Below are 14,432 nucleotides of genomic sequence, written 5' to 3'. Positions count from 1 at the left end.
GAATTTGAACATGTGGGCGGAGAAGAACTCAAATTGCTTGAAAACTGCACGAGGAAGAACAAGTATGATGAAAAGAAAACATGTGAAGAGCTGGAATAGTATGATCAGAGGATGTTAATTTATAGTACGTGGCAAAGGAAAAGATATTTGTAGTCACCTTGACAGGAATTCACTACCGAGTAGTTCATTTCAAGTCAATGAAAGAAAGAAGCTGGAAAGTTAAAAGGATTGTTAAAATTTAGCCTTTTAAAAGACATGAATGCCAGACGTTGGAATGACCTACGTAAGAGCAACTTGATTAAGAGAATAAAAATCTATGTTAACATGAAGTCACTGCTGAATGTGAATACCAAGGGAAGATGGAATAAAAGACCCGAAAGGCAACAAATCAGACTACAACTATCATATTTTCAAAACTGTAATTAGGTATTACCAAATAAAGTAATAAACAACTTTTAACTTAGAGTGCAAAATAAAAGCACCTTATTATTTTAAAGGTGCAAAAGCAAGAAAATACGACATAAACTTATCCATTTTTAAATAGTCATCTGTGTGACGGGTAAATGCTATTTCAAAACATTTTCAATAGAAAAATGATTTATAAATCAGTTTTCAGAAGATCAAAAAAAATCAATGTTTAATACCAACTTTAACTATAAATAAAAAGAATATTGTCGTCTCTCCTGTTCTTGCTGCAACATTTATGTCTTCTGCTCTTTGCCTTTTGGAGAAAATATTGCATTGTAAGGCTGCCGTCTTTTTGGACGAGGACAAGGATCAAGATCTTCTTTAATGTAACCTTAAAAATAAATCACAAATTTAGAAGACAATATCTGCAACATATTTCAGCATATATCCAGTAAACATCTGTCTCATTTAATGCCTTTTAAGTTCACATGATTTTTCTATTAACTGGTTGTGTTGATTAATGATTTCACTACCTAGCATCAATTTTCTCATTTATACTAAAAACAATAGCAAACATTTATCAAATGTGCTGCATACATTATCTAGGATAACTCTCACACTCCTCTGTAGCAGCTTCCACTATGCCTGTTTCACAGCTGAGCTAACGGAGACCCAGGGAAGTTTGGTAACTCGCTCAAGTTCCCAAAGCTAGGAAGTAGGAAAGCTGGCGCCCTGCCCAAGATCTAACTCCAGAACCAGAGCACTTAACCACTTTCCTATTCTGCCTCCTGCTGGTTGCAAATGGGGACAAATGGTAAACATGAACTTTTTACTATGATAAATTCCAGGCGCTTATCAAAAAGACTTTTTTCAGTAGCTATTTGTTGAGATGACATGTCCCTATATTCTTCAGACTATTCGATTCTCCTAAGGTGTCTCCTTTCACATAGTTTTCAGGGGAGGATTCTGCTCTGCCATACCCCTAGGCCATATTAGGGGTACAAGCACAGGCTCTATCCAGACTGTCTAATTCTATTTGATGACCAAGCAGAGACATCATGTCAAAGAGGACTTGTTAATGGGGAAAGTGGAAGTATGGTAATAGCTGTAAGAGACTTTGCATCTTTTAGAAAAACTTTTCACTAAGTATCTGGAGCTTTAAAGCTGCATACATTCTCAAATTACATTAAATGTAAGTGCTGTATTTGAAGGGGCTAGTTGCATGTCAACAGTCTCCCAAACAAACAAAAGTCCTTTTTACTCAAATATGTTTTATAAATAATTAGCATTCTGAATAGTGAGGTTTTAACATCTAAAATTCAGGGTAGTCTCTTTAAAAAAAAAAAAAAGATGCTTTTCAACAATATAACTTTGCTGGCAACTTTTGTAAAGTTATGAGAAGTCATTTTGATGACTGGATAAAACAGAAATTACTTTCTGAAATTTGAATGATAAAGGAGGATAATGCATACACAATCCCATTAAAGTGCTTATAAACAATCTATGATTCCAATGAAGTTATTTGAAAAGTTGAAAGTTAAGCCTTTACAAAATTGTATTTATGTCACAAAACTGGCACCCAACTTACAGCAGAAGGTAGAGAATCATGGAGAAAAAGTTTAGTGTTTAGACTCGGGTATACACAGTATTTAAAAAAAAAAAGTTCCAAAATGTTACAATCTGTATTCTCACCTCTTTCCACACAAGTCTGAGTGGAAGGAAAACCAACTTCCCAGAAATTCTCTGGTGTGTTGGGTGGAATGTAGCGAAATCGGTGTCTTGAGCAGGAAGCCAACTTCTTTTCTCTTTCTTCTGCTGGAAAATCTGCATAATACTGATAATAAAACTGGTGAGTTTTCCACTTAGGAGTAATAAATGGAGTGTTATGCTTACTGGTTATAAACTAGAAGCTAAGAAGACTTATTCAGCATGCTAAGGAAACTGAATTCTCACTGATAGTAATACTATCTCTAAGTAAATTACTAATAATAATTAGTGCTGGTCTGTGAAATGTTTGCTCCATAAAGAAAAGGAGCCTGTATCACAATGTAAAAAAACATACTGCTTCCTGCATCAGTAAAGTCTTACAAGTAAAAAAACTGCCAGCTGAACTTTACAGCGTCCTTAGTGGTACAGCTGATTTATATACTGGTGCAAACTCTTCATCTTTCTCAGACCAGTAACAAGAAGGCCAAGGCCTGCACTCTGAATAGCACATTTCTCAATTGTTATTTGACTATTTGAAGTAATTTTCCTTTCACTACAATTTTTTAAAATAAAAATTTAGCTTTGAATGTTGTAGGCTTCATGACTTCCCCTTTTAAACTAGATCTTTCAATTAGGATCAAAGGCATATTACTTTTTGCAAGTGTGATCATAAAGAACCTGAACTTCATGCAAAGAAAGATAAAACTTTTATGTGAAAACTATACCGGTCTTCAAGCTCTAGATTTAAAGAAAATAAAGCAGTAGTGTAAAGTTTAATAGAACACAGATGATAGGATCACATAATCCAGCTAATTCCATTTTACACTTGAGGAACTGAAAATCAGTGATAATTCACCAAAGTTATCACCTATTAAAAGGGGCAGACTTAGGATTAGAATTTTTTTGAAGTAAAGGTTTCTAATATATTTTTCTTTTACATAGATTAATTAAAGGTTTTAGAGTATCTCTGAAACTTTTTGGGGGGAGGGTATCTTTTCCTTCATTCTCATTGCCATGATATAAGCCTTTCTTACCTTAGCCTGGGAACTGCCCTTAGAGAATCATGGTTATCAGTCAGTGTTAGAGAAACATTGCCACCAAATTACGACATATTTGAAAACAACAGTAGGCTAGTGTAGCTGTTAACACAGCAAGCAAGCAGAAGAGTGTTAGAAGATAAAGTCAGAGAGGAGGTGGGGTGGGAGTCTGCTGTCCTTGATAAGGGCTTTGATACCATTTCTTAGAGAGGAAGACAACTAAGGATTTTGGGCAGAAAAGTGACATGATTTAACTTTTATTCTAAAAAGATCATTTGGAAAAAAGACCATTCATTGCTGTGTTGAAAGTACAATCAGTAGGATTTGCTGATAGATCCATTACTGAGATATGAAAGAAAAAAGTAGGTAACTGCAAGATCTCTGGTTTAAACTAGAGAAGAATGGACATATAAAAGGCTCAGAGGTAAGGTTTGAGAATTGGAGAAAGAAACTGTGTTTGCTTTAGGACACGTGAAATTTGAGGTGACTATTAGCCACATGTATATTGCATATTCCACATGTGGAACAGGCAATGGGAAAAATTTAGGAACTGTAATTGTAAGCATATAGACAATATTTAAATACATGGGATGGGCACTTTCACTCCTGGTCATGAGGGAGTAAATGGGAACAGAATTACTCTCTACCTTAAAAAACTGAAAAAATGTAATAAAATGCATGAAACAGTGTTTTCAGAGACTGGATAACAGCACAAAAAATGATTCCTGAGAAAAGGAAAGCAAATTAACAGTGTTTCCAGCAAAAGAGCTTTTTTCTCACTGGTAGTAATAGTTCCACTTAGAATTAAAAACTGGAGGTTTATTTAGTATAGACCATATTCCTTAATTAAGAAAGCATGATACATTCGTGTTATGAAAACTCATGATACAGGAGGAGGTTTTGCTTGTATCACCAAACTGCTTTCCAAAATAGTGATCTCAATTTACACTCCCACTGTTAGTATATGACAGCATTTTTCTCACCAAATGCTTACCTGCACTGTAACCTATTCATACATAACTTTAATGTGCTTGGTTATCAAATTCTCTAGCCATAGTTTTTAAGAAGAAAATTTAAAAGAGGAAGTACATTGCTGGAAGCAGGGGTCTAACAGCTAAAGGATAGCAAGGGAAGAAATAAAAAGAGTAAGTTTCAAAAAGACATGGAACCTGCCTAGCACTATTTATTAAGAGGACAATTAGTACAATCTACTTCAAGATATACTATCTAGTCCACAACACCCAATGTATAAAAGGAAAATACAATTGTGTTTTAAGGATGAAGTAGAGCCTATTCATCACATTTTGTTTAGAAAGGAAAATGTTTGGGGAAAAAGAGCTTATGGTTGTACCAGTTATTTAGAAAAAACAATTATGAGTACATCTCATTTCCTGAGAGTGCTGGTGTTTAAGTAAAAAATAAAATAGCCAAGTTTCCAACTAAAATGTCAAAATTTCGCCCAAATAGTATATGTATTAGAGCCTCTGCTGTAACATAACACAAGGTAAAAAAATTAAAAGATATACAAATAAATACAGAAAAGACAAATGGCACAAATGTCTTAAGCTGGAAATAAGAACTACTGCTTAGGCTCCAGATTCACTTAGAGAATCTAAGAGAAATTGAGGGCTTTCGTTTTCATCTATATCTCTCAGGTCCCAGCCAGTATGTATAGTCTATGTATTCATTCTGTTATTCCTGGCTCAAACTTGTTTCTAGATACAAATACGGTTTGTATATGTGATTTTGAAATCATGCATATAAAGCCATCTTTAAAAAAAACCCAAATGACAGTATTTACATTAGTACTTACAATTTCACATTCCTTACACGTGTGTCCAAGCAATTTTCTTCTTTCTTCTTTTTTCCGGACCACCTCAATATGAGGAAAATTTTGTAAGCTAGTCTCTCTGGGGGGAAAATGAATTAAATTTATCTGTTACTATAGAGAGCTTTGGTTTAGGTTTTAAATTAGCAAAGGTGAGCATCCAGAGGAGAAATAATCCCAAAACATTCATTCATTTTATTTGAAATGCTTCCTCAGAATGTGAAAAAAAAACAAGCATGTCTTCATTCACTCTCCACTGAAATATTAAGTATTTTACATATTACATAGTATTTTACATAGTATTTTACATATCAGGTATTTTTATAGATATTTTTCTCTAACTGAAAAAGATAACTATTACTTCCTATTTTTGCCTCTGGCTGGCTGAAAATAATTCAGGTAAAATATAAAATAACCTAATCATACAGGAATGCTGTATTAATACAGCATGATGCTGTATTATTAAACTCAGGAATTGCTATTCTGTAACATAACTGAGAGAATACTGCCTGTTAACTCGGTTTCTAGTACTAAAACCCCATAAATCAGGGCTAACCTACTCCTCCCTAAAGAACGAATTCATTTGTTTGCATGTCATTTACTATTTTCTCCAACAATTTCTTTTGTTGCTTCCGTCTACCTTAAATTCTTCAAAATATTAGGCACAATTATCATTTGTGCTTGTCCTTAAAGACAAAGATTCTATTGTGAACCACTGGAAACCTAGGAAGGGTCAAAGCCACTGAGGTATTGATTGATGAGGTATATAGTTCTTTGGTAAGAAAAAGCAATCAGGAAGTATGGAACATTTCTTTATTAATATACCTGCATCCTACTTTAAAAAGCCCAATATAGAAAACTCCAAATTTACAAGTAAATGAAGACTTATGTAACACCATGTACATTTGTTTATAATAGAAACATCACCAGTGAACTTAAACAGTCTGACTCACAAAAACTGGCTTTTAAAATGACCTGTTGGTAACACATCTACTCCTTTGAGGTATTTTGATAGTTGGCAATTACTGTTCTTCAAAAAAAAAGCTTTAAATGCTCTATTTCAAAACGTATCAGGTTATATAGGTCCTTTTTGTGCTTAAATCCAACAACTCTGGAGCAACTGGTAAATTAAAAAAGACCAAGAAACAACAGATAAAAAAATATTGCCATGACTATACTTTCTTTCAAATAGTTTATGGAATCTTAGGTTTACATAGCATATGATTTAGCCATATCCTTTCCTCTTAATCTGTTCTGTTTCTGTAGTGTACTATAACACAGCAAGGAATCCACTAGTAGACTAGCAGTTGCAGTAGACATCAAGCATCACCTAAAAGGTTACTAAGCTTCTTGTACTATCCCTACATCTTTACCAACGTGCTGCATCTCCAGCTATCTAATGGTTTTAGAATAAATAAAACTACTCATGTATTTTTTTAAAAGTTAGTGAACCTATGGGACTTCCCTGGTGGTCCAATGGTTAAGAATCCACCTTCCAATGCGGGGGACACAGATTCGATCCTTGGTTGGGGAACTAAGATCCCACATACTGCGGGGCAACTAAGCCTCCAAAACTAATGAGCCCGCACGTCTCATCTAGAGCCCAAGCACTCTGGAGCCCGTGCACCACAACTAGAGAGAAGCCCGTATGCCACAATGAAGATCCAACACAGCCAAAAATAGAAAAAAAAAGTTAGTGAACCTGTATTAGAAACATCTGAAATGATAGTTCTTACTCTGCAATCTTCTAGGAATCTATTCCAAAGATGCACAGGCAAACATTTGAAAAGAGAATGCACAAGGCTATTCACTGTAGCGTTATGCATGCAGCATAACTGTAGACAACCCAAATGCTCATTGCTAGGGAATAAGCTATGGTACAAACAACAAAATACCATGAAATTAAAAAAAGAAATGAGGAATATCACTATATACTACTATGAGTGATTTCCAGGACATACAGTTAAATGAAAAAAGCAAAGTAGAGAAAAGCATATATAGCATTCTACCATTTGTATAGAGAAAAGAGTACAATTATCTACATCTACATCAATTTCAAGATATACAGATAGAAATTTGCTTTTACTTTTTAAAATGGAAAACCATAAAATTTTTAACAAATGGTTATGTGTGTAGGAATAGGAAGCTATCAAAATGAAGGCGACTTCAGAATATACCCTGTTTTACAGCCTCTAGTATCATATACATAATTTCCTTAATTTTAAAGAAAGAATTAAAGATAAAAAGAAACAATTTCTAAAAAATCAAAAGCAAAATAACACAAACATGGATACTGGGTTGGTGGCACAACTACAGTGAAAATAATTATCCTAAGTGACCTGAAAACACAGTGATTTGACTGTACCTTTCTGATGGGATATATCGTAAGGACAAAAAGACTCAAAAAAGTCTTAAACCATTTTCATAAATCATGTTATTCGTGATAGTCTGAATTATTCTGAGACTGTTCTGTGGAATCAAGTTAAATGAAGAATGATGTTAGTGGCACTGAGAAGTGGGATTTTCAGTAAGCGGGGAACTAGATACAGATGTAACAGAGGAGGTTACAGAGAAATCCTGTAGTCCTGAACTTGAAGCTATCAGTATGAACACATGTAGTTTATCTTAAAAAACAAAATGAAACAAAGGCTTTTACTTCTAACTCTGTCCACCTAAAAGGTCCAGAAACAATGGCTAACTGGAGCAATGAGCAACCCCAGCAGTCAGACTACGGCCTAAATACTGTTAAACTAGGGCTCCTGGAGAAATGACAGATTCCAGCCTATGGCAGGAGCCTAGAACATCTTCTCATACCAGAGCAAGGAAGCTATGAAAGACAGCTAGAGTAGTGTCCATTCAAAGAGGCTTCTGCTGGGCAAAGATGGGACAATCTGAGTATCATAAGGGTGATAAATGCAATGGATTGAAATGCATCAAACATATTTAAATCCATTAGTTCATAATAATACTTAAACAAGACACTCTCTAGTCACATTTGAGATGCTAGGGTACTATTTCTTTGGAAAACTGGTGAATAAAGGGAAAGAATTAATCATTTAGCAACAAAGAACAGCTCTTATCTATTAGAGTCTTACAGGCAACAGTAGAAATTTATCTTGGCCTGTCAGATTTCTAAATTCTTGACCAAGGTATGAACAATAACTTTACTTATTGAGTGACTGAACTTGCCAACATCATAACTTAAAGAAAAAAAAGGATAAAAAGTTTTTTTGAATAAACTGCTATGCCTTAATTCACTTCTAGAATTAATAGTACATGACTGAAAGTTAGAGAATTTGCAATATTTGCATAAAAGGCAGAAAGCAGCATTATGGTTTAAAATCAAGATGCTTAAATTTTTTTTTAATTTAAAAATTCTCATGAAATAATTCTGAAGCACAGCCTAAGGCCTGCCACCCAAAGGCTATACTATATACAAGTTACAGTATTCAATAAATTCCTCAAGTTCAAATAAAGTTCACAATAAAATAGGATAAGAATAAAAATACATTATAATGAAGCAGAGAAAATAACTGTCATCACTGTCCAGAACAGGGTAGTGGTGGTAAAAAAATTTCCTTATTTTAAAAATTTGTCATTTTTATACTTGAGTTCCATTTTTGTTATGGTCATAAAGTAAATGATATAGATTCTATTTTAACCAAAGTAGCAATTTTAATAGGTCAGAGATCCTCTGACAAAGATAGCTCTGTGGTACTTCCAATCACATTGCTGGTATTAACCAAGGCCAACTTACCTTTCATCATCTTTAAAATATGGCTCCACAAATGTGTTCTGTTTGACTTTATCTTGTTTATCACCAGGAGCTGTAAACAAAACAATCATACCACAAACTGAATGTAGAACTTATTTAGAAATAATTAGCTTTGGGGAAAAAAAGGACATATACCAAAACTTCTATTTTTATTGGGTTTAATACTCTGGTCCCTAGGCAATTAGTTTAAATTTTCTATAACTAATTCCTTCCTTTCCTTATCTGCATAATAAGGAGAGTGCTGATTATCTCACCTAAGAATTACTAAAGAGATAAAAATCGTAACTATAAAAGTATTTTAGACTCTAAAAGAACTACCTGGATGCCTATTATCATCTGGCACCAAACAATAACATGGCTTTTAATCTGTTCACTTATTAGTCCCGTTGATTTTTTTTTTTTTTTTTGCGGTACGCGGGCCTCTCCCGTCGCGGAGCACAGGCTCAGCGGACATGGCTCATGGGCGCAGCCGCTCTGCAGCATGTGGGATCCTCCCGGACCGGGGCACGAACCCGCGACCCCTGCATCGGCAGGCGGACTCTCAACCACTGCGCCACCAGGGAAGCCCCCCGTTGATTTTTATAATGTGTCTTTAAGGTAGCTGATAACTAGGAAATAAAAACATTTTAAAATTTTATCAAAATATTGGTGACAAAATAAGAACTAGAGCCCATGGACGTGAATCCCAAGTTGTCTAGACTCAAATAGCTAACTGCTATCATCTGTTCAAATAATCAAAATTTACTGAGCATTGTGCTAAGTTCTGGACATAAAATGTAGAACAGGAGAGACCAGGTCTCCTGTCCTCATGGAGTTTACATTGCAGTGAGGGAAACAGACATTAAGCAAGCAGAAGCTAAGGCTCCCTGAACATGTAAGGTAATAACTGATGAATACAGAGAAGTCAGCCGTGAGAAGAGGTACGAATGGTGAACGTTCTAGGTAAAGGTCCTCGATGGCAAAAAGTTTGGCACATTATAAGAAGTAAGAGGAGGATAGTGTGGTTGAGATTTAGCAAAAAAGGGAAGTGTTGGGGAACATGAGGCTGGGGTGGGGGTGGGAGTGGAGTGGGGGGAGTGGGCAGGTACCAGATCATGATGGGACTTGGAGGCCAAGAGAAGGAGTTTGAATTTTATTGCAAGTGCAGTGGGAAGCCACTGAAGACTTTAAAATATCATCTACTTTATTGAGGCATAATTTACATACACGGATTTTAAGTATACTATGATGAATTTTGACAGATGTATATTCCAGTGTAACTGCTACTACCCAAATTGAGACAGAGAACATTCCCATGAAAGTTTCCTATTCCATTGTTTCTCATGCAAAAGAATGTTCTCTTATGTCTCTCCCCTCCCCAACAATCACTGATTTAATTTCTATCACCATAGCTTAGTTATGTCTGTTTTAGAGCTTCATATCAATGAGATTATATAGTATGTATTCTTTTTCATCTTGTGCATTTGTCTAGCTCAACAGGTTTTGGAGACCGATCCATGTTGATGAGTCTAGTAGTTCCCTCCTTTTTGTTGTGAAGTAGTATTCCATCATGAGTATACCACAATTTATTCACCTGCTGATGGACATTTGGGTTGTTTCAAGTTCTGACCTATTACAAATAGCACTGCTATGAACATTCTTGAACACATCTTTCCGTGAACATGTTTTCATTTTTCTTGGGTATATAACTAGGAGTGGAATTGCTGGGTCACAACACAGGTATATGCTTAGCTCTTACAAAAAACTGACAACTTCAATAAAGCTGTTAAAAAACCTCTACTGAACTGTTTTCCAAAGTATAGTCAATTTTCTTCTCCCTCAACAATGGCATGAGAGTTCCAGCTGCTCTTCACACTTGCTAATGCTAGATGTTAGCAATCTTTTTAACCATTTCTGGGGGTGTGAAGTGTTATCCATCCTTGACTGTCCAAGAATGTTGATCGTCTTTTCATGTGCTTATTGGCCATTCAAATATCTTCTTTTCATTGAAGGATTTTTAAGCAAGAATATAATCCAACTTAAATTTAAACTAAATCACTTTTAATTCACTGTAGAGACTGGGCTAGAGATAAGAGATACATAAAAAGACCAGTTAGGAGGCCTGGAATAGAATAGGTAGAGATCAGAGTGGCTGAGACCAGGTAGTGGCTACAGAGATGGAGAGAAGTGAAGTGTTATGAAATATATTTTGGAGATACTGCTGCCAGCGTATTAGACTGGGCATGAAGGTCAGGTGAAAGAAGTCAAATACGACTCCCACATTTCCATCTTTAGTAAATGGGAGGATAGTTACTGAGGCTTAATGAAACCCAGAAAGGCAGAGGAAGATCAAATATGGGTAGAAAAATTAAGATTTCTAATTGGAATATATTAATTTTAAGGTGCTTATAAGATGTCCAGTATGTAACTGGAATAAAGTCTGAGGTTCAGAAGAGAAAGGATGAGGCTGGGAGTAATGAATATATAGAAACGTCTTTTTCACTTGTCTTACAGAACAGCACCTACTCTCGTGTTCTTCCTACTTCATAGGCTGCACCTCCTTCTCAGTTTCCTTTGCTGGTTTCTTCTTTGTTTCTCTGACCTTTTAAAGTTGCCATACCCTAGAGGTCAGAACTTGAAATACTCCTCTTTTCTATTTATATTCAATTCTTGGGTGTTCTCACTCAGTGCCTTTCAGCTCCATCTACTTGTTGTTCACCTCCTGCCCACTAAATCATTTTTTTTATTCTGGATTTCCTGTCCAAACTTGACACATGTCAACTGCCTACAAACACCTCCACTTGAATATCTAGTAAGTACTAACATGTCCAGAACTGAGCTTTTGATATCCTGCCTGAAGTCTACTCCTTCCTATGAGGGAAGACTAGGTAGAATTTTGTGATATGGGGGTCTAGAAAATGAAATAAATGGACAGAAAGTCCTAAATTCTATGACTGAGTGACTGGGAAAAATAAAAAAGTCTGAAAGGTCACTTGGTAGGAAATAAATGGAACTTGGTTTAGGTATCTTAAGTTTAAGCTGTTGAAGAGACGCAAAAGTAGGATAACTAAGAAATACAGGGCTGGGATTCATTGGAGAAGTCAAACTAGAGATACAGATTTGGAGTTTTATTTTCAGAGGTAATTTAATAAAAGCATGAGAGAAAATGAGTGTGAGGAAGAAAACAGTATCTTGGGGATACTCTAGGAAACAGAAGTTGCCAGAGATCAGAAGAGCAGTGCAGCACTGCCAAACGAGCTAAGTAAGAAGAAATTCTGGGATGTTCAGTGTGAAAAACAACTTAAAAAAAAAAAAGATAGAAATTAATAATTACACCTTATAAAAGAATATCTTTTTTTTTAAAGTGAAACCAATTTGCAAAGGATTTTGGATCCACCAAACAGGATTCATATTCTTGGGGAGAAAAATGAATTGAACAGTTGTGAATTTTTATCACGAAATTTGCTTGATCAAGTTTCTGCCATGGACTGAGCAAACAAAAGCATGCTGTTATGTATCTTTCGTTAAGGTCTCATCCTGTGGGCTGTCACTTTAAAAAGCACAAGGAAAGCATAATCAAGATAGATTTATACTCAATGCTTTGACTATTGTCATAGCAGAAGTTGTGCTCATTTAAGCCACTATAAAACCACCTTTGCACTAAATTAAAAATTATGACCGTGTTAATCACAGTAAGAAAATGAGATATTTAGCAAGAATTTTAACTAATTTTCAATTCAGATTATCTACTTAAGAGTTTCACTTAGACTGTTCTTTTGATTGCTAACCTACATTATAAATTACTGCTTCTAATAAAACAGATCTGAAGAAGGCAGATATAGTATTTTATCTGGGAAGGTAAAGTATTCAAGCAGGAAACGGGTCTGAATTTTCTGCAAAACTTCCTCTTTTCACTCAATTACAATAATTCACTTAATTATGGTATCACTTAACAAAGAATTTTCTCAAAACTTTTATAAGCTGAGTGAAAGGTTCATAGGAACCCTCTGAACTATTTTTGGTAACTCTTCTATTAATCTGAAATTATCTTTAAAAAAAAAAAACTGGAAAAAAATTTATTCAAGAAGCATGAAACTTGGTTAAGATACCTCATTAAGCCTCTGTTTAATATGCATGATGACTTAATTTACTAAACTCAGTGTACTGGAAAAACCATAATTAGAAAGGAAAGTGCCTTACAGTTGGGTTTTTTTGTAACAGTTGACGACTCCTCTTCATCTGCTACTTGGGGGAAGCTATCCACCAAACAGGATTCATATTCTTCATGTGTAGTCCGATCAAACATATCTTCCAAGCTATCATTCAGTTTTCTTTCTCCATCTGTGTGAAAGAAGGTTGGCTTAGGCAACAAGCAAGCTTTTTGCTTTCTATGTAGACCAATGTGAAACTTGTAGGAACTGCCACAAAAATAATTCAGATGTGTATGAGGCAACAGTAAACCCCAAGCCTGGGTAGTTACTGCATATTTATAAAGGTTTTATGTTATGCCTTCAAATGTCCTTTACTCATGTCAAGAGAATGCTAGTTTTTGTTACTGTCATTATAAATGTTAAAAAGTCTTTTTCTCTCTATCCATTCATGCATCAATATAATTCACACTAAACCAAAAGGAACTACCCAAAGGAATGGTGAGGAACAGAAAACACAGCATAATAAATGGTGAAAAATATGAAGTTTAAATAAACTATGTATAAATAACTGACATTAAAATCTCTATAGAGTTTTGTTTACCTGCTTATTTTTCTAATGTGGTAGCAAAAAAGTATTTTCTTGCATTATCATTAACACTTGGAAGTTCAGTGTTACAGAAATAATGAATTCAATTCCATATTTGATATGCAAAGTGCTAACTTCATCTTCAGAGTACTAACTACATTTCCATTATATGATTGTATTTTTAAAAACACCAGTTTACTAAAAATAGAAGTAGATTCAGTTGGCTAACAAATATGACAAAACTGAAGCCTACCAAGATGACTCTATATAAAGTAACTACCACCTCCCCCCATGCAGACTCTCTGGCCCCTCACCCCGTTTTATCTTTCCGTAGCACTTGCCATCATCTAGCATACCATACTTGTTTGTTTCTCCCCTATTACAATGTAAGCTCCACGAGGTAGGTACTTTTGTTCTGTTCACTATTATCTCCAATTCCTGATACAGAACTGTGTCCTGATAATTACTGAATGATTAACCATTTGTTCATTTTTCATTTTGAGGGTCAAATCTGTAAGTAAAAATAACTTCTACGTGCCAGGCAGTATGCTACGCATTCCGAAAGCATCCTGTGTATGCTGCTAGTAAATCACAATAAGTTAATGATTTATTTGTTTGCGGGTCAGACTTCTGATTGTAAAGTGCTTGAGGACAGAGACCATATCCTTATTGATCTTTCTATCATAGCATCTACTAAGTCTAACACAGAGTAGAGATACAAAAATCAGTTTTTGACTTGAAATAGTAGTAATTGGGAGTTTAATGGTATGCTGCATCTTTAACCAATTCTAAGTATGAAAAAGATCTACTTTATGGGTAAAATGGGCAGACTGTTGTTTTCCAAGTATGGGCTCAACAATATCTCCTATTCCATTTGCTGTTCTTATAATGTGATCTTGGAACTCCTCCTACTGAGCAACTTCTGAGTCCAGATCATAAAAATACCATGCACTTCTACCTT

The 14,432-nt window shown here is 35.1% G+C and overlaps 1 protein-coding gene across 2 annotated transcripts in view; it reads right to left on the bottom strand.

Moving 5' to 3' along the window:
• Positions 1-465: 465 nt before the first annotated feature.
• The window catches only part of RBBP8 (RB binding protein 8, endonuclease), an 81,260-nt gene continuing 67,293 nt past the window's right edge, over positions 466-14,432 (bottom strand). The window contains exons 15-19 of one of the 2 annotated variants that reach the window (XM_082667294.1): positions 12,935-13,075; positions 8,738-8,807; positions 4,966-5,062; positions 2,101-2,254; positions 466-799 (exon numbers count right to left, since the gene is read on the bottom strand). In XM_082667294.1, the coding sequence (XP_082523420.1) occupies positions 702-799; positions 2,101-2,254; positions 4,966-5,062; positions 8,738-8,807; positions 12,935-13,075 (560 nt within the window). In that variant the 3' untranslated portion in view covers positions 466-701. The remainder of the gene's footprint in view (positions 800-2,100; positions 2,255-4,965; positions 5,063-8,737; positions 8,808-12,934; positions 13,076-14,432) is intronic. The other variant, XM_082667295.1, reaches the window with a different exon arrangement.

The sequence above is a fragment of the Grampus griseus genome, assembly GCF_964374135.1.
Source record: "Grampus griseus genome assembly, chromosome: 12".
NCBI classification, from domain to species: domain Eukaryota; kingdom Metazoa; phylum Chordata; class Mammalia; order Artiodactyla; family Delphinidae; genus Grampus; species Grampus griseus.
This window is presented reverse-complemented; position numbering and strand designations above follow the sequence as displayed.